This window comes from Mastigoproctus giganteus, chromosome 7 (assembly GCF_048544385.1).
Source record: "Mastigoproctus giganteus isolate SK-2022 chromosome 7, ASM4854438v1, whole genome shotgun sequence".
Taxonomy (NCBI): Eukaryota; Metazoa; Arthropoda; class Arachnida; order Uropygi; family Thelyphonidae; genus Mastigoproctus; species Mastigoproctus giganteus.
This window is the reverse complement of record NC_143581.1, coordinates 169,527,272-169,551,870: the sequence shown is the minus strand read 5'-3', so window position 1 is coordinate 169,551,870 and position 24,599 is coordinate 169,527,272. Positions and strand designations below refer to the sequence as shown.

The 24,599-nt window shown below is 37.0% G+C and overlaps 1 protein-coding gene across 2 annotated transcripts in view; it reads left to right on the top strand.

Moving 5' to 3' along the window:
* Gbeta5 (guanine nucleotide-binding protein subunit beta-5) overlaps positions 1–24,599 on the top strand; it is a 111,146-nt gene that overhangs the window by 7,620 nt on the left and 78,927 nt on the right. Inside the window, exon 2 of one of the 2 annotated variants that reach the window (XM_090377181.1) lies at positions 5,191–5,327. The exons of the other annotated variant lie outside the window; for it this stretch is intronic. Within the exon in view, the coding sequence (XP_090233307.1) occupies positions 5,191–5,327 (137 nt within the window). The remainder of the gene's footprint in view (positions 1–5,190; positions 5,328–24,599) is intronic. 2 annotated transcript variants of the gene reach the window in all.

The following is a 24,599-nucleotide window of genomic DNA, read 5'->3' as shown; positions in this document are numbered from 1 at the left end:
TTAATTAAGAAGTACAAAGCAGGACAACATTTGTCATCTATTGCACTGAATTAGGTCTCGCTGGTTCAACAGTGAATACGTAGGGACAGTGTGCATATAAAAGAACATGTTAAAGGATCAACTCATTTAAGGTTAACAATGATCACAAAACAGCATTCAGGTGCTATATCGAAGATGGAAAAGCTATTAATAATATGGATGGAAAATCAGATTCAGAAGCGAGTGCCCCTGAGTCTAATGACCATTCAAGGAAAAGCAAGAAGTATTTATGAAGATATTAAGGATAAGTACAGCAAACCCTAAGCCAAGTTTGTGGCAAGCAATGGGTGGTTTAATAGGTTCAAGTATGCGATTCTGCAGCTGCAGAGAAATTTTGTGATGTGTTGGAAAAAACCCTTTGAAATCTCCACAGCTCTCAACTTCTGCAGCAGCGTACTTATCAGCTGGAGAGTTAATTCTGGCAACGATGCTTGAAAGGTAAAACTTGCTGACATTATGCCTGTCTCCTCTCTCTTTTTGTAATTTTATAATTTTGAAATTTCTGTAATTTTGTACACTTTTTTCCCTGCTGAAACCATTTCTTTACATCATGGTTAGACAGGTCTTGATTGTGCCTCACAGACTGAGCATAGTATGCAGATTTATGAGTATGCATAAATGCAAAACAGACTGATTTCTCACAATTCAAAGTATATTGAAACAAAAATAGAAAATAATGAATCATTTAGAGCAGCGTTTCCCAAACTGGAGTCCATAGACCAGTTCCAGAGGCTCCATGAAACATTCAGAAGGTATCAAGTAATATGTGTTTATTTTCTTAAAAAATATACTGATAGAATCATAACAAATTTCATTATAGAACATTACTTATTTTCGATACGATTATCGCGGTACTGTATGGTACTGCTCACTGATCTTGATCAGTATTAATTTGAACATACTATGCGATTGAGGTCAATGTGACAGGAGCATATAATGTTAAATTATGCAATTAATTTTTGCTCTGTATCGCTTAAGTCACATTTATAAATAACAGAAAATTTTATAATATTGCGAAGTACAGTATTACATTTCCCCACCTGGCTACTTCGTAATGCCACCCGGCTGGCAAAATTATCTGAGGAGAACACTGATATATATACACACAAACATATATATATATATGTAGGTAGGGGTCTGCAAACTTTTTTGAAGGGGTCCATAAATCTCAGTAGTTTGAGATCTGCTGATTTAGAAGATACTGTTGTGGAAAGCTACATAGCAGGATTTGATTTTATTTTTAAATTAAAAAAATAAAATAGAAATTTAAAAAGTGGTATGTGTTAGCTATCACATAAGCAGTGGAAAGTTAAGTATGGGCAATTAAAGGCATTACTTAAAATGTATGAGGTGAAAAAGGTGGGAAAAAAGTAATGAGTTAGGACTGAATTTGAAACTGTGGAATTTTGCTCAGATTCAATAGGAGGGAGTTCATGACGAGAGCCTTGAGTCACTTCACTCTGAATTTCATTCCATAAATAAATCAGTTGAATTTTAAGTACTGATTAAGTCATCAAATGCAGACACTGGGCAGATACCAGAGACATAGTGTCACTCAGACATAAAAGAGTGCAGAATTTGAATATGGGGAGTACAGTGTGTACAGAAAAGATATAGGATTACAGGTCTTGCAGCCCTAGGATTTTCTTCCAACTCTGTTGTACAGAAAGGGCAGTGTATAGTGTTGTTTGTCAAGTGGCACTGGGGGCACCCCAACTCTGTGTAGTATACTCTGTGATGCAGTACAAACACTGTAAAGGCCAGAGATGGTGAAAGTTTTATTGTAGTCTGCATAATGTTTGGTTATCTTGGTTTGTTGGTCCTCTGGTCATTTAGCTGTGGCCTCCCTAGTGGGACCCTATGTTGCCCGTCCATCATTCTGTGGAGCCAGGTTTAGTAGGGAGTAAATAAGCCTCTGATGAACCTTGGACATCGTGCAAGCTTTCCAGGGAGGACCTGGAGTAAAAAAAATACTGGAAACTTTTTTATTGAAAAGGGAGTGCAGGGTATTAGTTCAAGTGTTGGAGAAAAGGGGTGAAGATAGATGAGGTGGATGATAGGAACACTTTCTACCTAGAAATAGGAGGTTAAAGGTGTTAGAGGGGTGCCCCTGTGGAAGGAGTCCACCAGTCAAAGTGTTTGGGTTAGGTTAGATGGGGAAAGGAAATAGGTAATGAAGCCAGAGTGCCCTATGTGGGAGAGGAGATATGCTGTGAACGGACAGCACTTATCTGTTTGAAATTCGACACCTGCCAGACTAGCTGCAGCTGGTGTCAGCAGGTGCTATGCCATGCTTCAAAGGAGGGGAGGCATGAAGGTAGGGGTTTTCTAGTAGGTTGCCACCACTGTGGTCTGATTGGGTTTTTTTTTTTTTTTTGACCTATTTAGGGGCAGACTGAAAAATAGCACAACACAACTTGCACTCACACATTTTCCTTTTTACATTCATTTACATACAGAGACAGGAAGCAGGTGTCACCTAAATATAAACAACTACCTAGACAGTCACTATTTTTCATAATACTAATCTCAAACATGCATTCAGTCGCCACATAGTTTACACAGGTGATCTAGCATTCAGCACATTTATGCGACTTAATTTGCAGAATGGGGAACATTTTTTTTTTTTTAATATACAAATTCAGGTTACAATTTAGATGGTGACACCTATTGGACAGTCTCTTATCTTTCTGACACACTGATTTCACTTAGTACAGTACCCTGAATAGGACCCCCCCCCCCCATACACATTTTTTTGCAGGTTGTGGACACATTTCTCACCCAGTACAGCAGATATTCACATGATTGAAAGCCCTCAACCAAAACGTAGGACGTTGTGCACCTGCTATTTATGCAACTACTCTTGCAAGCCTTTGCTTATAGTCAAGATACGACATTCTTTGAGCAGTGCAAATAGGCTTGTAGAGCAGTCCATGGGGTTCTGTTAGTGATAATACAGGAACTTGAATAATTCAGACATAGCATGGGTTTGTTAAGGGGAAGTCTTGTCTGATCAGTTTGATTGGATACAATGATATGGTCACAAAGGAACTGGATGTAAAAAATAATTTTGATATCATAGGATTTCATGAAGCTTTTGATACTATTGCACATGGAAGGCTACTATATGAATTGGAGTATTATGGCATTAAGGGCAAGTTGCTACACTGGATAAAAGGGTGGTTAAGTGGGAGAAGATGAGTGGTAATCAATGGTAAAAGTAGCCGGAGAGAAACTTACCAACTGTGTGGTACTACGCTCAGGGTGGTAGAAAATGAAAAAGACCTGGGGGTAATTTTACAGTCAGATATGAAGTTTGCTGAGTTGTGCAGACAGGCTGCCAGAGAAGGTAATGGAGTATTGTCAATGATATACAGGGATTTTGCTAGTAGGGATAAGGAGGTGATTATCCCTTTGTATAAGGTGATGGTCAGGCCATGCCTTAGTACAGGTGTACAGGTCTGGAGGCCTTGTTTTAGAAAGGATGTAGAGTTGCTAGAACGAGTACAGAGAAGGGCATTAAGATTGGTTGAGGGAAATGAAGGGATCCTCTTACCAAGAAAGGCTTATGGTTTGCGAATTGCAGCGTCTGGAGACTAGGCACTTGCGAGGTGATCTGATTGAGGTGTATAAGGCCTTGAATGGTTTGAGCATGCTATATAAGCTTGCTTTCTTGCATCATATGCTGCTGCTAATGCTAAGAGTGACAAGGTTAGTTAGTGGCACAAAAGGATATTCTTACCAAGAATGACTGTGGTTCTGTAAATTGCAGTCTCTGGAAACAGCATATGCATGGTGATCTAATTGAAGTGCATCTTTTAAGGGATTAAGTGAACTAAATGCTGGTGGTATCTTTACTTTTTCTAAGTTGACACACACACACACAAATTGAAAAAAGATGGTTGCAGAATAGATGTACAGTAATTTGCAATCGAAGAGTAATTGACTGTTGGAATAGTTTACCATTAGTTTTGAGAAAGTGGGTAGATTGAATAAAGAAAGTTTGGACAGAATTATTCGCAGAATGAGCAAATGAAATGGGTAATTTAAAAAAAAAATTTTTTTTTGCTAGTGCAGATTAAGCTTGGCCTCCTTGAATAATGTTGATAATATTTCTGTTTTTTAGAGTTAGTTTATTTAGTCTTATTGACTATATGTATTGATGTAGCCGAGTGGTCAGAAGTGAGATTGCACTAGCACGTGCTCTTTGAGTGGACCAGGGTTCAAGCCTGTGACAGCTGAATATGATAAATGTTTGTATTGCTGATTTATTGTAAACTCCACTGACCTGGTGGTCGTGCTGGAGTATAAACAAGAAATTTTTTTTTAATATAATTTAGTGACGTTTTGAGGACCTTGCTGGAACCCATCATTAGACTTTACGAGGCTGTACTGTTAACAGGCTCCTTTTGCTGATTGGCAGTCTCCTTCATTCAGTCAAATGAGGTATAACACTGAATGAAGGAGACAGCCATTCAGCAAGAGGAGGCTGTTAACAGTACAGCCAAGTATGGTCTGATGTGGAGTTTTGGTAAAGTTCTCAAAACATTATCTAATTGCATAGTACATTTAGCCAGTAAGGCTAAATAAACTAACTTTAAAAACTCGTGGTATAATAGTGGTTATTTAGAGAGAAAAAATTCATGCAAAATCACCACATAATCATTCCCTAATTACATTAGCTCCACAATAATGGTCTCTTGTCTGTTGCACATTGGTTTGGAGCCAGTCTGTCATGGGTTTCTATAATATGCTTAGAACATTTCAGTATAGGATAAATGTTTGCAAATGGCACTATTGTTAGAATAATATACTAAGTAACTCCGAAGTTAAGACTTACATTTATTTCTATTGTATATTTAAATGTTTCATGTAGTTGTGATAGAAAAATTAATTGGTTACAGTGGGTTGAAGTGTGCTACTTTTATAATGGTATAAATTATCATGATTTGAAAACTTCTAGTATAAAGTAAGTACAAGTATACTCTCCAATTATTGAAATTTTATGCATAATGAGAATGCGCAGAAATCACTGAGTTTGACAGATGCTTAAAAAATCTATTTGATAATCATAGTGATTTCATTTCTATTTCTGAAAATCTATTTCATAATCATAGTGATTTTCAGATTTTAATACAGTAACATTTCTAGTTTCAGCTGCTTCTGAAAGACTGGAACATATAAATAACTTAAACATTAAGCCTCGACGGGTATTGAAAGGGCACCAGGGTAAAGTTCTGTGTTCTGATTGGTCTCTTGATAAGAGGCATATAGTAAGCTCTTCACAGGTAAGTTGGTTAAAAGTTGTGTATTTTAAATACATGGTGTCCATAAATTATTGACCACATTACAAATGATTATTAAATGCAAACTAGAAGCTGATATATAAATAATGTTTGTCATTTGTGAAAGAGCTACTCAGGATTTTGTAGCATCATGTGGATGTTGCTGGTGTTGGCAACACCGGTCGGCATCAGTTTCATCCTTGAAAATAATTTTGACAGATTCTCTTAGGAAATATGTTCAAAAACTCAGATATGTGCCGAAAAGTTCTCATCACTCTTAGTTTTCAAATATCATAGATGATGACTGAAAACTAAGACCTGTAATTGGTTTAATCATCTTTTCCATCTATTTTACCTATTTATTTATTTATTTATTATTTTTTTCTAGAACATGTGGGAGATTTCTAGAGCATTCGGGAGCTTTCTACAGCATTCAAGAATGTTCTGGAAGGTAGAATATTGTTACTTGCGGAAGAAAGGTCAGGATGTTTCTGGAAGGTTCCAGAACTTTCAACAGAGTTCTCTAGAAACATCGTGAGCCTTCTAGAACCTTCCTAACCAGTATATATATTGAGTGGGTTCTGCACCACCAAGCATTTTCATATTTCAAAAAGGGTAAAAAAGGGTGTGTTTCAGAGAGCAAGTTGTGAACAAATTGAACAAGTGTTTTAGTGAATTACTCTTTGTAAACAAATGTTGTATGCATAAGTGTAAATCGTGAAATGTGTTTAAATTAGAAATAAAAAAATTACAGTTTCTGAATTGTGCTCTTATATCCACACTCAACCGTACATGAAATACATTGCATACTTGCAGAAATAAGCCTGATAGTTTTTGCCACATTTGCAGAAAAGCAGTATTAAAATCACAGTGGAAGCCACGGTCACAACTTGTGAGAAAAGCCTATGTACTTTTATTTCAGATGTAAGGTCAGAGCTTAAGGTAAAGTATGGGCTCCAAAAATTTCCTGTAGCACATGTTCAGGGACATTAACAGGCTGGCTCATAGGTAGCCATAAATTGATACCTTTTGCTGTTCTGGTGATATGGTGGGAATGTTGGGACCATATAAACAATATTCTATCACTGTTGCTTTTGCATGACCAATTTTTCTGGGAAATCCAAGCATAAAGTAGTGCATCCCAACATACCTTCTGCTCTAAGACCATGTGATAATATAATGCAATCCTTGTGATAATATAATGCAAGTGCCAAAGCCACCAGAAACTTAGGGACTTGAAAGGAGTCTCCAGCAGAATCCAGAACAAGTACATCAGACTTTTCAACTCTTGATACTGGAAACCGTATCTAATCACTAAGGCAGAATTGAATGATTTGGTGAGAGATTGGCATTATTAGAGGCATATGATGCAAGAAAGCAAGCTTATACCGCATCATCCAAAAAAAAACCCTCTAAAACTCTGGACATCTACAAAACCAAGGCTTAATTACTAGGATCATGGCTTCAGCAGTGGAATCTTCTTGAAAAGGATGTCAAGGTTTTTTGTTTTTTTTTTATAGAAAGAGGCTATCTAACATAATGACCTATTACTCCATGGATGGTGCTTTTGGTTTATTTTAACAATGTCCAGGAATTAATGAAAGCGTTACATCTGGAGCACTTCTCTGAGCAGCGGAGGGTTTTCATTGATTCATCCAAGGTCAGTTTGAAAGCAGTTTTACTTCATAATGGAAATAAGTATCCATTTATATCATTGGTTTATGCAGTTCACATGAAAGAAACATATGAGAACCTGCAAGTTATTTTGCAAAACATATGCTACTAAGAATATAAATGGAATATCTATGCCAACCTAAAAGTGGTAGCTTTGTTTACTGGGTTGCAAGGTGGATACACTAAATACTTCTGCTTTTTATGCTAGTGGGACAGCAGAGTGAAGTATTGCCACTATAGGGTTAAAAAAATGGCCAGATCATTCAGAAACTACACCAGGCCAGAATTATGTAGCACATCCTCCTTTGGTGGATAAGTCAAAAATTATTTACCTCCATTGCACATGAAGCTAGGTTTGATAAAAAATAAATTGTGAAAGCAATGGACAAAAAAGGATTTTCCTGTTGGAGGCAAAAGTTTCCTTGAATCAGTGAGATCAAGATAAAAGAGGAAATTTTTGTAGGTCCCGAAATCAAACTGCTATTCCAAGATGAGTTATTCACTAAAAAATTAAATTCTACAGAAATAAGAGCTGCCTGGATGACATTCGTAAACATCTGCCAGAACTTTTTTGGGGAATGAGAAATCGCAAAATTAGAGTGAAATTGTGGATGAGCTCATTTTAGCATACAGAGAATTGGGATGCAACATGTCTTTAAAGCTTCATTTCCTACAATCCCATTTAGACTTTCTTTCTGTAAACTTGGGAGTGGTGTCCGATGAATACGGTAAAGGTTTCACCAAGATATTTTTAATGGAAAAAAGATACCAGGGAAAATGGAGTCCAAATATATTGGCAGACTACCATTGGAATTTTGTATGGGAGATACCAATAGATGATTATAAAAGGAAGAAGCAACAAATAAGTGTTTTGTTATTAGATAAACATTTCTGCAAGTAGAATAAGGTTAATAGACCTATTGTTCAATATTTAGTACTGTATGTAACATTTTCTTAAAATATATGAAATCTTTTTTATTAGAAATTTAGTTTTTGACTTTAATCCCTTCTCCCTTAAAATTGGTGGGCATTACAGCATTTTGGTTGCCATATTTGAATTCAACATCGTCAAATCTACAAGAATACCCTGAATTTTAAAAGAATCAAAAAGTATGTTTTTTTTTGCTGACCAGTGTAAGAGTTGCCCTCACAATAACCATTAAAATGGCAGTGGTACAACAAAAAGCAGTGCGTATATTGGTTTGTTGAGTTTAAATCTGTAGTTACAATGTAAAGGTAGTACTGCTGGGAATATGGAGGTGAGGTACATTCAGGTAAGTCCATTAAGTGATGGATAGAACAGTTTAATGGATCTGGAAGTGTCCTGCATAAGAAGGGGATGGGTTGGGCTGCAGTAAGTTCTCAGAATGTTGAGTGCATGCGTTTGTGCATTACATGCTGCCCAAGGAAATCTATCTGTCATGCTAGCAGAGAGCTATAAATGTTCTGATCGACCATTCACAAGGTTCTCTGTCACTGCCCAAAACCTTATGCATTCCAAATCCAGTTTGTGCAAGCATTGAAACCAGATGATCCGCTACGTTGGAGAATGTTTGCTGTGGATATGTCCAGTCAGATTTAAAATGATAGAGACTTCCTGAACAAAGTTTTCTTTAGTGATGGGTCCACCTTCCACTTGTTTGGTAAGGTCAACCTTGACAACTGCATCTGTGGCAGCGAAACTCCTCTTTAGTGAGCACGAATGGGATTCCTCAAAATTGAAAGTGTGGTGCACCCTTTCTCATAACCAGGTGATTGGCCCATTTTTCTTCGTTGAGACTACCATAAACAGTAACAATTATTTGGACGTGATAGAGAATTTTGTGATTCTGCAGATGGCAGAACATCAACTGAATATTATGTTTCAGCAAGATGGCATGTCTCTTCGTTGGGCTTTGACTGTGCAACAATTTCTCAGTGAGCATTTTGCAGGCTGATGGGTTGGATGGGAGGACCAATTCTCTGGCTCCCTTACTCACCAGATATAACCCCACGGGGGTTTTTTCTGTGGGGTTAGTGAAGTCAGGTGTATCGTGTATCCATTGCAAATCTGGATGAACTTTGAGAATCACTGACGCAATTGTTTTTGTGATCCCTCAAATGTTAGAAATCATTTAGTGTGAAATTGTAAACTGTTTGTACATCCAACATGCTGCAAATGGTGATCATGTGGAAGCTTCACTTTTTGAGTTCTCCTTTCTGTTGAAAATAACTGTTTGCCATTCCTATTATATAGTTCCTTTATATATAATAATTTGTAATGTGGTTAGTAATTTATGGACATCCTGTATTCTACTTTATGTAGTTTCTGCAGTATGCAAATACAGGAAACCCTTGATTAATGCGGTTTTGAACAATGCGGTTTTAATTAGTGCGCAAAATGTTTTTGATACTATCCCCTTAATATATGCGTTATCAAATTTGATTAGTGCGCTGTTTTTTTCTTGCGGTGCTTGGCAACTCACAACGGCGCCTGAAGCGGCAAATACGTGACACGCACTCACCAGGGTCTTCCAACTTAAATGCATGGGAATCGACTCCGAAACGCTCGACAGCAGCACCCCATACCACTCTGAAATTGAAATTTGCTCTGGTTACTCATATTCTTGTATAATTTTAACGTTAACACAGATATTACATCATGCTAAATGTACAATTAATGTAGTTTAAGTAGTACATGATGTATGTTTGATTCTGTATTATTTTCGCTCTGATTTTTCACAATTTGTTCAATTTTAGTGATTCCTGTGTAGCGTTTAGCGAGGATCTGGCGCTAATTTCATCTTGTATGAAAGCTGTGGGAAAGTGCTCCGTAAAGTTCTCACTAGTCGCTGGGCAGTTCCTCAGCAATCCTCGACGAGTGTAGAAGTGCGGTAGGCTTATCGCTCATCCTACCAAAACAAATTTTTTTTTAAATTACCTTTCATAGCTATGGACAGGAAAAAGGGTAATAAACGAAAATTCATCACTTTGGATACTAAACTTGACATCATTAAGAGATTTGATAATGGCGAAAGCAAAGCAAACATAGGTAGGGCACTAGGCTTTGGTGAGTCAACCATACGCACCGTTTTGAACAAAGCAGATGAGTATCGGGAAAAAGGCAAAATGGCATCTGCATCTTTAAATATGCAATGCACTAGGAATAGAAGTCCATTAATGATTGAAATGGAAGATTTGCTTTTTATTTGGTTAGAAGATTGTAATCAGAAACGCATTCCTATTGATGGAAATAACATCAAGATTAAAGCTTTGAGCCTTTTTTCTTCATTAAAAGAAAACAAATATCAAGGGAATACTTCAACATTCTCGGCTAGTAAAGGCTGGCTAGAAAATTTCAAAGCTCGATCTGGCATAAAAAATATTAAATTAACAGGTGAAGCAGCCAGTGCCGATAAAGATGCAGCAGCCAAATATCCCATTGAACTGAAGAAAATAATTGAAGAAAATGGGTATGATTATCGTCAGATTTTCAATGTCGACGAAACTGGCCTTTTATGGAAAAAAATGCCAACAAGAACATTTTTGGCAAGAAAAGAAGCAACCGCACCAGGTCATAAAGCATCCAAAGATAGATTAACACTTCTACTTGGAGGTAACGCTGAAGGAGATTGCAAATTGAAACCGATGCTAATTTATCGTACAATGAACCCAAGAGCGTTAAAAGGCTGTAACAAGCAATCCCTTCCAGTAATTTGGAAATCAAATAAAAGGGCTTGGGTGACAAAGCAGTTGTTTGAAGAATGGTTCACTATGCATTTTTGTCCTGCAGTCGAAAAATACTGCAAGGCAAATAATTTAGATTTCAAAGTTCTTTTAATTTTAGATAATGCCCCTGGGCATCCTACCTCACTCACTGATTTAAATAACAATGTGAAGGTTATATTTCTACCACCAAATACGACTTCTTTACTCCAGCCAGTGGACCAAGGAGTTATTTCTACATTCAAAGCATATTATTTGAGACGAACTTTTGCTCAGGCAATTCAAGCTACAACTGGAGATGACGCAATCACTCTCGATGAATTTTGGAAAAAACACGATATTAAAGAAGCAGTTGAGAACATACACAAATCGTGGGAAGAAATGACGAACAGCTGCATGAGAGCAGTCTGGCAGAATCTTTTGCCTGAATGCGCAAGTGATCTTTGCGGTTTCATTAATCCTGTCAACAAAGTTATTGATGAAATTACTACAATTGGAAAAGACCTCGGCTTTGAGGAAGTAGATTCAGAAAACGTTAGAGAATTATTGGAATCGCATTCAAAAGATTTAAGTAACGACAATCTTCTTGAAATTGAGCATCAACGTGCATACGAGGAAGAAGACGAAAATGAAGCAGAAGAAAAGCAATTTGCTCCCAAAGAAATTTCATTCAAAAAACTTGAAGAACTATTTAATACACTTGAAAAAGCAAAAGAACTCATACTAGAGATTGATCCAGATGCAGAGAGAAGCATGAACGTTCGTCGAGGATTAGATAAGCAAATTGATTGTTATCGCAAAATCATGGAGGAAAGGAAGAAAGCTACCACTGTTCAATCGAAGTTAGATACGTTTTTTTGCAAAAAATAAAATTTAAATCATACTATCTTTGTTTAAATTTATTCCTTAATAATTTAAGAACTATGCAGTGCATTATAGGTACGTATTGAGTAAAAAAATATGTTTTTATAATTTTCAAGGATTCATTATAATTATTCCCATTGTTTCTTAAGTTTGATTAGTGCGGTTTTAATATGTGCGGTATATTTCAAGGATTCATTAACCGCACTAATCAAGGGTTTCCTGTATATAATATCATGTATAGTAAGTAGTAAACATCCTATAATTTTTTAGTATATAATTTTTCATAAGTGAAAAATTATATACTAAAAACTACAAAACTCTATTACATTCAAATTATATTTGGATATAATTGAGCTTCATAGACTAAACTAATGCACGAGGGAGTAGGAAGGCTTAGTTACCTGAATGTGGGCGAGATGAAATTGGCTGTGCAAAAATTTTTCTTCTAATTCATTTATTCCACTTTGAATTTAAAGCTATTAGCTCTGGCCAGTTTGGTCACAGCAGTGGCATGCCAGCTTTGGTTCACATCTTTTCTTCCACCCATGTAATTTTCTCTCTCTATCTCCCTCTTCCCCATTCACTTTAATCCAAACCTAAAGTGGTTACTCTGATTTTGGAGTAGTGTGTGGTTATTTGCATCTATGTTATGCATTAAAATTTAGCATTGTAAGCTAGCACAAAATGTGCTTAGTCCATTATTAACTGTGGCACTTATGTTGGCTGCTATAAACATTTTCAGTATAGTTGTGAACTCCCCTTGCTGGTGGGTGGCTGTACTGGATTATAAAAGTGAAGTTTGTGTTATGGGTTGCATACTTACTCTATATAAATTAATTGGTTCTGTGTCAACATGAATAAAATAATGTGCAAGAAACTTTTATTGTGATAATGTTAAAAAGTAAAGATCCACACAGAGCAGAAGTGAAACTAAATTCTGCTCTCCCCCGTCATACTGTGAAATGGCTCTCACATGAACTTTACCAAATCAGTCAATCTGGTCCTGTGACCTTAAGAAATCAGTCATCTGGTTCTGAGATAACAGACCTGGTAGCATGGTAGTTTTGTCACTGATATAGTGACAAAACTACTACTACTCTTTATATGTGGAGATGGGTGAAACCCCTGGTGCTGTTAGACCCAAAACACTTTACCTTACCCAACTCTTATGTACTCTTTATATATGTTGTATTCTTGTATGATGAATTTCAAATAATAGAAATAAAATGGAAGTTTTATGGAAAAAAAATTTGCATTGAGCGTTTTCTTCCCTACTATCACTGTTTTTTGTATACAAGAAAATAAAAGTAGCTTTATTATATAATTAATATACAAATAAATGCTAGTTTATGCCTAATTAGTAGAATATATTTTTCACAATATTTTAATTGTCATTAACACATGCTCACAATTGACTCAGTGACTTTCAAATTTGGGACCCATCTTTGCCTTAGGTTGTAGCTTTTTATTTTGCTTCCATAAAAAAAAAAGGAAACAAAAATATTGCTGTAGGATCTTCTACCCACTTTCCTGTGTGTGTATATTATGCAGCACTGAATCCCAGTCTTTTGTGCATCCTTAAAATGGTGACTACATTGATATTTTTTTAAACCACGGTTTAGGTCAGTACCATAAGGTTTGTTGTTCCAAAGCCGCATTCTCGGACAGCAACAGTTTCATAATTCTTTTCAGAAATTTTTACTTGCATCTCTCCTGAGGGCCCAAAAATGGATTTTAAATGTATTAAGTACAGTAATTGCCATTGGCATTAGCATTAGTAGAGGCATACAATGCAAGAAAGCAAGCTTATACAGCATCAGCCAAAAAAAAAAAAAAAAAAAAAAGACCTTTCTCATTTCACTCATCTATTTGCTCCAAAAGTTTGTCCAGTTCTTCCTTCCTTGACTTTATTTAAGCTATCAACTTTCACAATGACAGATGGAAGTTTGAGCAATCAGCTACCCACTGGCAAATTTCTGCACATCTATTCTACAACTGTCTTTCCTCAGTTTGAATTTATGCCCTCTCACATGTGTAATCTGAGCAAGAGGAAGAATCCCATCAGCATTGAGCTTGTTCAAACTGTTCAAGGTCTTATACACCTCAATCAGCCACTTTGCAGGTGCCTAGTTTCTAGACGCTATAATTTGCAGATCTTAAGCCTTTCTTCGTAAGAGCAACCCCCTTTTTTCTCCTCACCAATCTTGTTTCCCTACTCTTATTCATTTGAGCAGCTCTACATCCTTCCTAAAATGAGGCCTCCAGACTTGTATGCTGTATTCAAGGTGTGGTCTAAGCATTGCCTTATACAAAGGGATAATCACCTTATCCCTGCTAGCAAAATTCCTATATATCATTGACAAGACCCCATGAGCTATTCTTGCCGCCTGTCTGCACTGCTCAGAAAACTTCATATCTGACTGCAAAATTATTCCCGGGTCTTTTTCATTCTCTGCTACCCTGAGTGTAATATCGCACAGTTGGTATGTTACTCTGGGTTTACTGCTACCCATATGCAGTACTTTGCATTTGTCAATGTTAAACTTCAGTTGCCACCTCTCAGCCCATCTGCTCAACCTTTCCAGATCCTGTTGCAGCAGCATAGCATCAGTAGTGTCCTTAACAACCCTGCCAACCTCTGTATCGTCTGCAAACTTGGACATTAAGCTTGATATACCATCATCAATATTATTTATAAATACAGAAAACAATAATGGACCCAACACTGAACCCTGAGGGACTCCACTAATAACATTAGTCCACGATGAGCAGTGTCCATTGATTACCACTCTCTGTCTTCTCCCCCTCAACCACCCCTTTATCCATAGCAGCAATTTGCCTCCAATGCCACACTTCTCTAATTTGTGCAGCAGTCTTCCATGTGCAATAATTATAGCTAAGGGTTTGCTCATCTCTTTGCTACATCCCTTAATATAATTGGATAAATCCCTTATACCCCAGGAACCTTTTTTTTATGTTTAGCTTTAGTTTCTCTTCCAATTTCCTCTTAGTTATCACAAAATCATTTAGCTCCCTGTTAGAGTTTGATGAATTTCTGGCATCCTCTTTCCTAAAGAATGACTCATGTGAACGTAGATGCAAAATACCTATTCAGTTTGTCAGCAATCTGTGCAGGATTATTAAGTAGATAATCAATATCAAATAGACCAATGTGATTCAACCTCCTTTCCTTCTGTTGTTAACATAGTAAAGAATTCTTTGCTGCTTTTCTTTTCCAGAAACTTCTTGTAATCTGCCTTAGCTTGTTTAACCACCATTGCAACCTAATTGCTGACTAGGTTATATCTACCATGAGCTTCTGTATCACCTGATAATTTATATTCTTCCTGTGCATTTTTCTTTTCTGCCATGTCTCATTAGCTCATTTAGTCTATACTTTGAATGGTAGATATTAAAAGCCTAGTACTTCTACAATTACTTTCTGAATACTTTCCATTTAGAATTTGCTGTCAGTAACATCATTAGTTGATCCCACTGCATAGAATTTAGAAACTGTCTGAGACCACTGTAATCACTGTTACTAAAGCAAAATCCCTTTCCTTGATGTTGGTTAAGTACTTAAGTGAATACCATATTAGTTCACTGTGATCACTGCCACCTAGTAGGTTTTTTCTTGCAGATTCTTAATGCATGAAGAATTGCTGCTGATAACTGGATCAAGAGTATTGCTTCCTCTTCTTGCCTCTCTAACATGCTGATGTAGAAAATTCATCCAGTAAATCCACAAAAAGTCAATATTCTAGAAAGTTAAAATCCTCCATTTGAGACATTCTGATTTCCTGACCCACTCTATTTCTCTGGATAGTCATACTCATCCCAGCCGTTAGGCCATAACACACTGGTACTCTTATTTTTGTTTCTCCAGTGCTTATGTCGCACCAAACTGTCTTAACATTGCACTGGCTATCTAGCCACCCATGTTGATTGGATGCATTGCCTTAAATTTAATTTGCTTTTTAAGTAAACCCATATTCCCCCTTCCTCCATTTTGTCTGTCCTTTCTGTAGATGGTGGGCTTGTCTGTTGACTGGTGTACTAGCTTCTCAATTAACTCTTGGATATTTGCATTTTTTTTTTTTTTTTTTTCCCCATTGTGTGTGACATTTCTATGAATATGTGGTGAATTTGTGGATACTCTTTTTGTGCCTGATTGTTTGGGAGATGCCATGCTATTTGTCATTTTCTAATTAAGACTTAAATTATTTATTTCTTGTCAATCCCTTCTCGAAAGGAGTGGTCAATGATAACAATCATTATTCATTTTATATGAACTGTAGCTCTTCAATGTCTTATACTTGTGCTGGAACATGAAGTGTAGAACTTCAATATCTTGTAATGGAGCGAGAATTAGTGATGCAAGTCTGTAAATATCTGTACAGTATTATGATTAATGGCAGGGATGCCAGGAAAGCTGGCTGGGACTGCCTAGTACAATAAATAAATAAAATAAAATAAAAAAATAATAATCATTATTTGGACATTCAGAAATAGTCAAGGGACTCTTTTGACTAATTTCTTGCAGCGGATTTGATTTTCTTAGTGTTGGTTATGCTGGATACATAATATGTATTATTTGTTGTTGTTGTTGTTATGGGAGTTTAAAGGTGCATAAACTACAATGGCTATAATGCACCTAAATATGTATTAGCCACTGTCCTCCATTACCTTTTTAGCTTCTTCCCCATTACTATGTTAATTGGCATGAAAAAGCTTCAGTTGTGGAGCGAAACTTATTACTAATCTGCCAATTTGTGAATATAAATTGAAAATTCTTAAATTTGATTAAAATGGTTAAATATTTAAATATTGTTTGTGTGTGTGTGTGTGTGTATTGTAGAGGATTCCTTATAGTGTTATTTTGCTTTAAAATAGGCATTATCTATGTCATTTCCTATAATAGCATTCAAGTCTATGTTGGACTAATTTTCAGTATAACTTCTTTCAGCAATGTTTCCTTAACTTCCCCATAGTTAATTCTAGAAAAAATATATATGTGAATAGGTCTAATTACTCAGTTATCAATATTTTTCAACCCCCTCATTCTGCTATACTTAATCCGCAAAAAATCTCTATTGTTAACACAAGTAAAGAATTCTTTGCCGCTTTTCTTTGTGTCCTTTGCCAGAAACTTCTTGCCTAACCTCCTTTATGACTTCATTGCTGACTAGTTTTTATCTACCATGGGCTTCTGTACCACCTGATTATTTATATGCATCCCATGCATTTTTCTTCTCTGCCAATGTGTCTCAACAGTTCATCTGGCCTCCATTTAGTTTTAAGCCTTGAACTCTATTTCTTAGTTGGTATGAAAAGTCTAGTAGCTTCTATTATTATTTCCTGAATGCTTCCCATTTAGAATTCATTGTTGGTAACATCATTATTTGGTTCCATATGTACAGAATTTAAAAACTGTCTGAGACCCCTGTAGTTGCCTTTACAAAAGCAAAAACCTTTCCCTTTACCTTCAATGGTAGTTACTTCTTTAAGTAAATCCCATATCAATACATGTTGATCACTGCTACCTAGTGCTTCTTTTATTAGCAGATTCTCTTCACTATGGTAACTTATGCTGCTGGGGGATGGTTCTGTAGGGTAGGTAATAAAAATTCCAGTCAAAATTAAATTCCATTTAGTGGTCATTCTGTGATATTAACTATTATTTGTGTATAATGAACTGTTTCCAGGGAGTTCAGGAAAGAAGGGAGTTTTCGGAAAGCAGTTGCATCAGTTTTTAGTAGCTCAGTGGTGTTTTTTTGAATGGTTTGGTTTCATTGTGCAGAATTTAAAAACTATGCATGAGTTTAATTTATGTTTCAAAGATAAGTGATCTAGCACCATTTAATCTTCTGGAGGTACATTATGGAGGAAAATGTGATTCATCATTTGATAGTGAAACGGAACAAAGAAAGAAAAAGAGAGATATATCTTGTAAAGATGCATTCATGCATAAGATAACTAAACTTGCATTTAATGAAAGAAACAGAGAAGAAAAGGGCAGAGAAAGATTTCATTTTTTATCTTTGGCTGTGTATTCTAAACACAAGAAGCTTGTCAATAAATATCTGTTATGCTACCCTGGTAGTACAACCAAATTGAAAAGAGATGGGAGTAAAGATAAAACAGATTCTGATGTGATGAGAGAAAATCATCGATTTCTGTGGTCTGATGATGATGCTGTTATCTGGGAACAAAAGCTTGCAAAAAAATATTATGACAAGTTATTTAAAGAATATTACGTATAAGATCTTGGCTATTTTAGAGAAAATAAGCTTGCATTTAGGCAGAGAACAGAAAATGAAGTCATTGATGACAAAGGACAGTTTGTGTGTGGTGAAAAGAACTGTAATGAGACAAAGGACCTGAAAAGCTGGGAAGTTAATTTTAGGTACTTTGAGCCTGGAGAAAAGAAAAATGCAAATTACGATTATGCCCTCCTGAATGTTCATACAAGCTCAATTATCACCATGAAAGAATAAAAAGAAGTCAAACAGTCTCTACAAACAGCCAAAGCAATCTCACAACAGAATAAAAGAGATATAGATAATCAAGTGTAGTATATTGATGACTTTACTGTAATAAAGGAAGGAAAAGGCCCAGGACAAAATGCAGCTGATACTGAAGATATGCATATTTGGAGAGCACCGATAAAAGAAGAATAGTCAAAAGATGATGAATTTGAGGAATATGTTGCAGACATGCTATTATAATTTTTTTGTGAATGTTTTTTATATATATATATATATATATATATAGTCGATTTCAGTTATTTCCGTTTATTTGGGACACATCGGGACTAGTGCACTTTGGCCCGATTAAGCAGCTGCCCCAGTTATCCGAAGTTTCATGTAAATAGTTAAAAATACACTGGATCCCCGCTTTACAGTTGGTTCACTGTACAATCAAATCACATTATGATGGACTCACCTTAGTAAAGTACCATTACTATACGATGTGTAGTAAGCGTCGGTCATTGTGTCACGTTTTTGAATTGAATTTTAATTCTATTAAACAACAATTCTGATTAGTGAAAATAGGAGGAATATTATCCACAGGCTATAAAAGTAAAGATATATTAAGCACAATTTACCCTTTATTACCTTACCAATTAAAAAATTAAATGATACGTGAAAATTGGAGGAATATATGTGATAATCGGAATAATTAATACTTACTGTAATATGTACATACTAACTAGTTGACATTTCTGTTCACTGACATTTGTGGGAGGGGGTTAAATTTTAAAACAGTAAAAAGATAAGCAATCAATAACAAAGAACACAGCACACACAAATTGCAAGTAACACGATACACGCAAGTGAGAATGGAGTAACAAGTTACGATGCTTGAAAAATAGGAATGAAGAGAAGATTCTGAAAATTAATTTTTTTATATGATTGAAGATTCCATGGAAGTGTAAACACATTTCACCATAATAACCCACAGAATTCCAGCTGTCGGTATTATTGCAAATTCAATAAGATCGAGTTTACTATCCGTTTATGATAGATTGCACTAACAGAAAAGCCCAATAAACAGGTGACTTGCTAATTGTTTTTAGTGTTTTATGGTTGTGGCCTCCAGAAATCCGATCAAACCACGTGGTATGGTCGGAGACAATTATAGGATAATCTCCAGTGACTGGTACACCACAAACCAACCAACCACCCACCCACCAGCATAGCGTTTAATGCCTGTCTTAAGGTATGGCATCTTAGTTCAAAGACTTCTTGGGCAAATTGTGCAAAAGCTTTATAATAACTTTCTTTTGTTCATTGTCATGGGGCAGAGGATTGATCTTAGTGATTAGGATACTCTTCTGACTGTCATAATTTGGATAAGAGTAAAGTAGGTGAGCCCAGTTCTTAGTGCATCGCATGAGCAGTTGAGGTCTTCAGTCAGTCCAAGGTGAAATAGTTTAGCCCTGAACGAGCCATACCCTGATATGAAAATGGTAGTGAATTGACCAGGGTCATACCATGGCAGGAGTTTGACAGACTAGGGAGACCTGAGGCAAGAATTTCCTGGTCACATTCCCTTTCATAGATTATTTCCCATTAGTTTTCCATTTCTGAAGTAGCAGTGTGATGATTCTCTTTCTTTCTTGCTTTGTGTTGTTAGCAAGATTCAGGGTAATGCCTGTAATTCAGTGGGAATGAATCTTCTGAGGCAGTAATGTATCTCATGGCGTATTACTTTGAGATTTAGTGGGAGGGTGCTGGTCAGTACTTGTAAAGCTGAAGTGCTGACTGTGCAGCAGGCTCTGGTTATGATTAACAGGATAATTCTCTGTATAGATTCTAAGTTTCTTTTGTTTATGACTTGGCTGCCCTGGGGAACCAGATAGCAGTTGCAAAGCAATATTCCTGTCAGTTATCTCCATAGGAGATAACTGGCAGGAATATTGCTTTGTAGATAGGGCTAGAGTTTTTCTTTTTAGGTGCCAGTCAGAGCAGCTGTGTCGGGGGCATGAAACTCTGCCCCCGAAGCAGCAATAAATCACGGTGGCATAATTTCTAACTTTTTAGGAATGATATTCAAGATGCAGGTAAAAGGAGAGCTTGTTGTCAAGTGTGACACCAAGGTATATCAGCTCAGTGACCATTTTAATAGGGATGCTATCTAATCTGATGGTTAGACCCCTACTGGAGACAAGTGCCCCTTTAGGAGGATGGGATTTTGTCTTTTCTGATGATATTTTTAGTCTGTGCTCATTGTTGCAGTTCAGAAAATGATAGGTTGGCCTTGATCTCCAACGCTGCTCTGCTGTCCCCCCCAGACAAAAGGACAAGGTCATCCATGAAATGTCAGCATGATTGAGATCTAGGTTTAAGAATTCATCCAGCACTGAAGTCCAGAAAAATGGACCCAGCAATGCACCCTGTGGGCACCCTTTAGTTACCAGGCAGACACTCTTGGAATCTGGTATGCAGAGCAACCAGATTGTACATTGTATTGCAAATTACCTGCTTGTCTTCCAGGTAATTTGCAATACATTGTATAGGTTTAGTGGTATGTTTGCTTGATGTAGTCTCTGTAGGATGCTGGGCCATCACAAAGTGTCAAAAGCACTTGCAAAGTCAACCAAGATAGCCAGTATCTATTTTTCCCGAGTGTCTTTGGTAGCATTTGTGATGAGACACATTGCATCTTCTGTGCAATAACCTTGTTTAAAGCCATACTGTCTGTTAGGGGTCTTCAAGATTGGTCTTGGAGACAAGGATTAAGAAAATATTGGAGGATCTGACCCAATGGGTTAGATTACATAAGTTGAATATCTCTAACAAAAACTAAGCTGATGGTTTTTAAAGGGGCTTTCAATTATGATTGTCCATCTACTGCACATATATATAATAAACAATAGTGTATGTTAAAACCAATAAGTATTTAGGAATAACTATAGATGATAAGTTAAGTTTTACAGAACATGTAGAAAATTTAGCTAATAAAGTAAGAACTTTTAGTGCTGCTATAATTAGGATAACCAGAACAGAATGGGGGTTAAATAACAAAACCCTTAGATTGTATTATAAGGCTGTTTTCCTGCCAGTTGTTTCATATTCTGCTGGTATTTGGTATAGGAGGGCAAATATTATTAGAATAAAAAATAAATTAAATTCCAAACAGGGTGATGTTATTAGCAACTAATCAAGTATGTAGGACGGTTTCGACGAATGCTCTTCAGGTGATAGCTAGGGTGTTACCCCTGGATTTGCATGTGATATATAGAGGGATGGTGTATCATTTAAAGAAGAGTAGGTAAGTTTTATGGGAATAACTTCTAATACATCTGTTAATATGAAAATTGAGGCAAAAAGAATTTTAAATGAATTATATAATATATGGCAGTGTAGGTGGAACGACAGTAAGACTGGTCTAGTCACCAAATACTTTTTTCCAGCTGTTCGCTATTTGTCAAACAAAAATTAGATTGGTTTTTCCCAGCTACGACGGCTTCTTTTATATTGACAGGGCATGGATCATTAAATACAAAACTGTTTTAGTTGGGTATAGCGACAGATAGTTTTTGTATTAGTGGGATTGAAGAAGATTGGAAACATGTATTATTAGATTGTAATCTGTATACTGAAGAAAGATCTCTGTTGTTTCAAACAGTTTTAATAAGTAATGTTAGCGAATTACGCTTGTTTGTCTCAGATAGAGATAGATTTAATGCTTTTCAACATTTTTGTCTTAGTGTCTTTAGAAAAAGAAGACAATTGCTGCAAGCCACTCAGTAATATCTGACTTTTTTTTTTTTTCTCGTACCCATAGTTTGGGTTTTTTTTTTTTTTTTTTTAATAATATTTTCTTTTCTTTTTTTATATACTGTATATATTTTTTAATTAATTAATTAATTTATTATTTTATGTATTTTTTTTGCTAGTACTCAGGATTGGGCACCCTTAGTATGGCACATCTGCCGGTGGATGCGGGACTTTGTGCTATAGCACAGACAGTTGGAACAGGCCCGGCTCCACATGCTGTTGAATGGGTGCTGGGAATCGGCTGTCCAGGAGACAGCTGCTCCCTGATGGCAAAATGGCCTGACATGGATAACACATGCTACAGTATTGTAGTGTGTGTTAATACTATGTCAGGCCCATTGTACAGAGATTCTTCCTTCACAGAGACATTAGATGGCGATAGGCACATGCCTGGGGGCTGCCATAAACAGGGAATGTACACATATGTCTGTTAGAAAGCAGGCTTTACTCTTGATAGGAGCTGGTCAGGCAGTATAATATCAGCCTTTCCAGAAGTTTGCCAAAAACAGGCAGCAGGGCAATGGGTCTGTATGCTTTGGGGTCAGTATATGGTTTTTTCTGGATTTTTTAAATATTAATCTTAAATTGACCTGTTTCCAGGGCATGGGAAATTTGGCTTTGCCTAAGCAGTTATTAAAGAGATGCAGGAGATGCCTGGGTATATTTCAGTAAATTTTTTGATAGCTTCAACTTTTCAAGGTCATGGCTAATGCATTTGTTGGTTTTGGTTCTGTCCAGTGTTACCTTCATCTCCTCTAAGCAGAGGGGAGACTCAACACTGGAATTATTGTATATGTTGTTTTCTGTACAAATTTTCTGCTGTTCAGTGGTTAGTGCCTGGCTGTCGCGGGGGGGGCAGGGCATCCAGTGTATGTTGTGTGGTAGAGTTAGTTAGTTATTTGGTTTTTAGGAGCATTAGCAGCTAAGGCCATATTGCTCTGGGATATGCGGTTGTCATTCCCTGACCTTTCTGTATTTGGTGGTGACGGGCTCGAACCCTGGTCTAATCAAGAAGCGTGTGCTACGCACTGCTGCTCCTTCCCACCTGGCTACGGAGGCGCCTTTGTGTGGTAGATCCATCTGTTGTGATGGTGGTGTTTACTACATCTCCCCTTGGCAATTTATTGGTCACAGTCTAGTAGATTGCATCCAGGGGTAAGTGTTCCCAGATGTCCCAACTAGAGCCTGCCAGGATCTTCTTTTTTTTTTTTTTTTCTCTTAATCAAATAGGTGTATGAGTCTCTGAGAGTTTTGTTTTGCTTTGAAAGTTTTTTTGCAAATTCTTTGAACGTTTCTAGTCCTGTGTACCCTTTGCCTGAAGTTTTTAAGCTCAGGGTAACACCAGTGGACAGCATTAAGTCTGGTTTGCTTTTCTTCATACTATTACCACAGGCTATAATGGTGGTTTCATTTAATATACAAGAGGAAAAGAGTGGAGGAAAGAACTGAACCTTGTGGAGCACCAGTATTAGTGGAGAAGTCAGAAGACAGAGAGCCATCTACCATTACCCACATTGATTATCTGTTTGAAGGTGGTCATATGGTTCCAGAGTAACTCTAGTCCATTTAGCCTTCAGAGTTTCCATGAAAGTTCCCCCTCTGGCTTTCTTAAGGTTATACCTGGTGAGGTCATGAAGAGGTGGGGGAACCACATCCATTTGGTGCATCAGGCTAAAAGTTATAGCTCGGTGATCAGATGTTGTCCAGGCCTCTTGCACGTTACAGTTTATAAATTTTGCAGCTGTAGTCCTGATGACAAGGGTAACATCAATGACACTCTCCCACAGGATGTCACTGAATGTTGGTAAGTTGTTTGGTTAGTTTAGGAACATAAATGGAGTAGTTTCCAGAAAGTCCTTTAGCCGATGGTTGTTGTATGTGCCTCTATGATCATCATAGATCTGGCTGTGCCATAGCAGTGATCTGCACTTGGCTACTAGCAGCCTGCCTCCTGCCAGTACAGCCAGAGCAGACTACAGGTAGTTGATACTGGGAGTGATGTTGTCCTCCTGGCTGGCAGTAGAGGAAGATAACATGGAGCCAGCCCAGATGGCTTGTGATTTGGACACATGAGGCCAGTGATGTTCACAGTGCATTTATTTGTGTCACTGTTTGTCAAGTGTTGGATTTCTGACAATTATAGCTGCCAGGTGATATAAATGGAGGCTTCCGCAACCCTGTAGGATCTCTCCATCCTGCCATGATATGTGTAGGGCCACTGTATATCAGTGTTTTTATTCTCCATTTTGATCTCAATCTCATCAACAACAAAACACACTCTTTGTGCATTCACTGGACAGAACTCTGCACTTGGTCAGTACTCCAATTATGGTGCAGATTCATAATTTGTTTTTAATTTTAGTTGATTAACTAGCCTAAAATAGGTAGGGCACTTTGTGTCCTGTATGGCTTGGTTGAAAATCTATTCTTGCATGTCTACATGCAGCACACTTAGGATGGGCTTGCTTATTTTTACATGCTTTGTAATCATGCCCTGTGACTGTATAGTGCTTGCACATGCTTTTTTGTTGTTGGCACTAATGGGATGTATGCCCATACTACATACATTTAAAGCATTTGGTTAGTGAGAAATGCTCCCTGTATCTGTGAGTGGTCCAGCCCTCATATAATCCATCCTGGTTTTGTATTATCTTCCAGATCCTGGGGGACATGTCTGCAATTATATTGCATAAATTGGGAATCTTGATTTTGTACTATCCCCTTTTAGATGAAACTACTTGGCTAC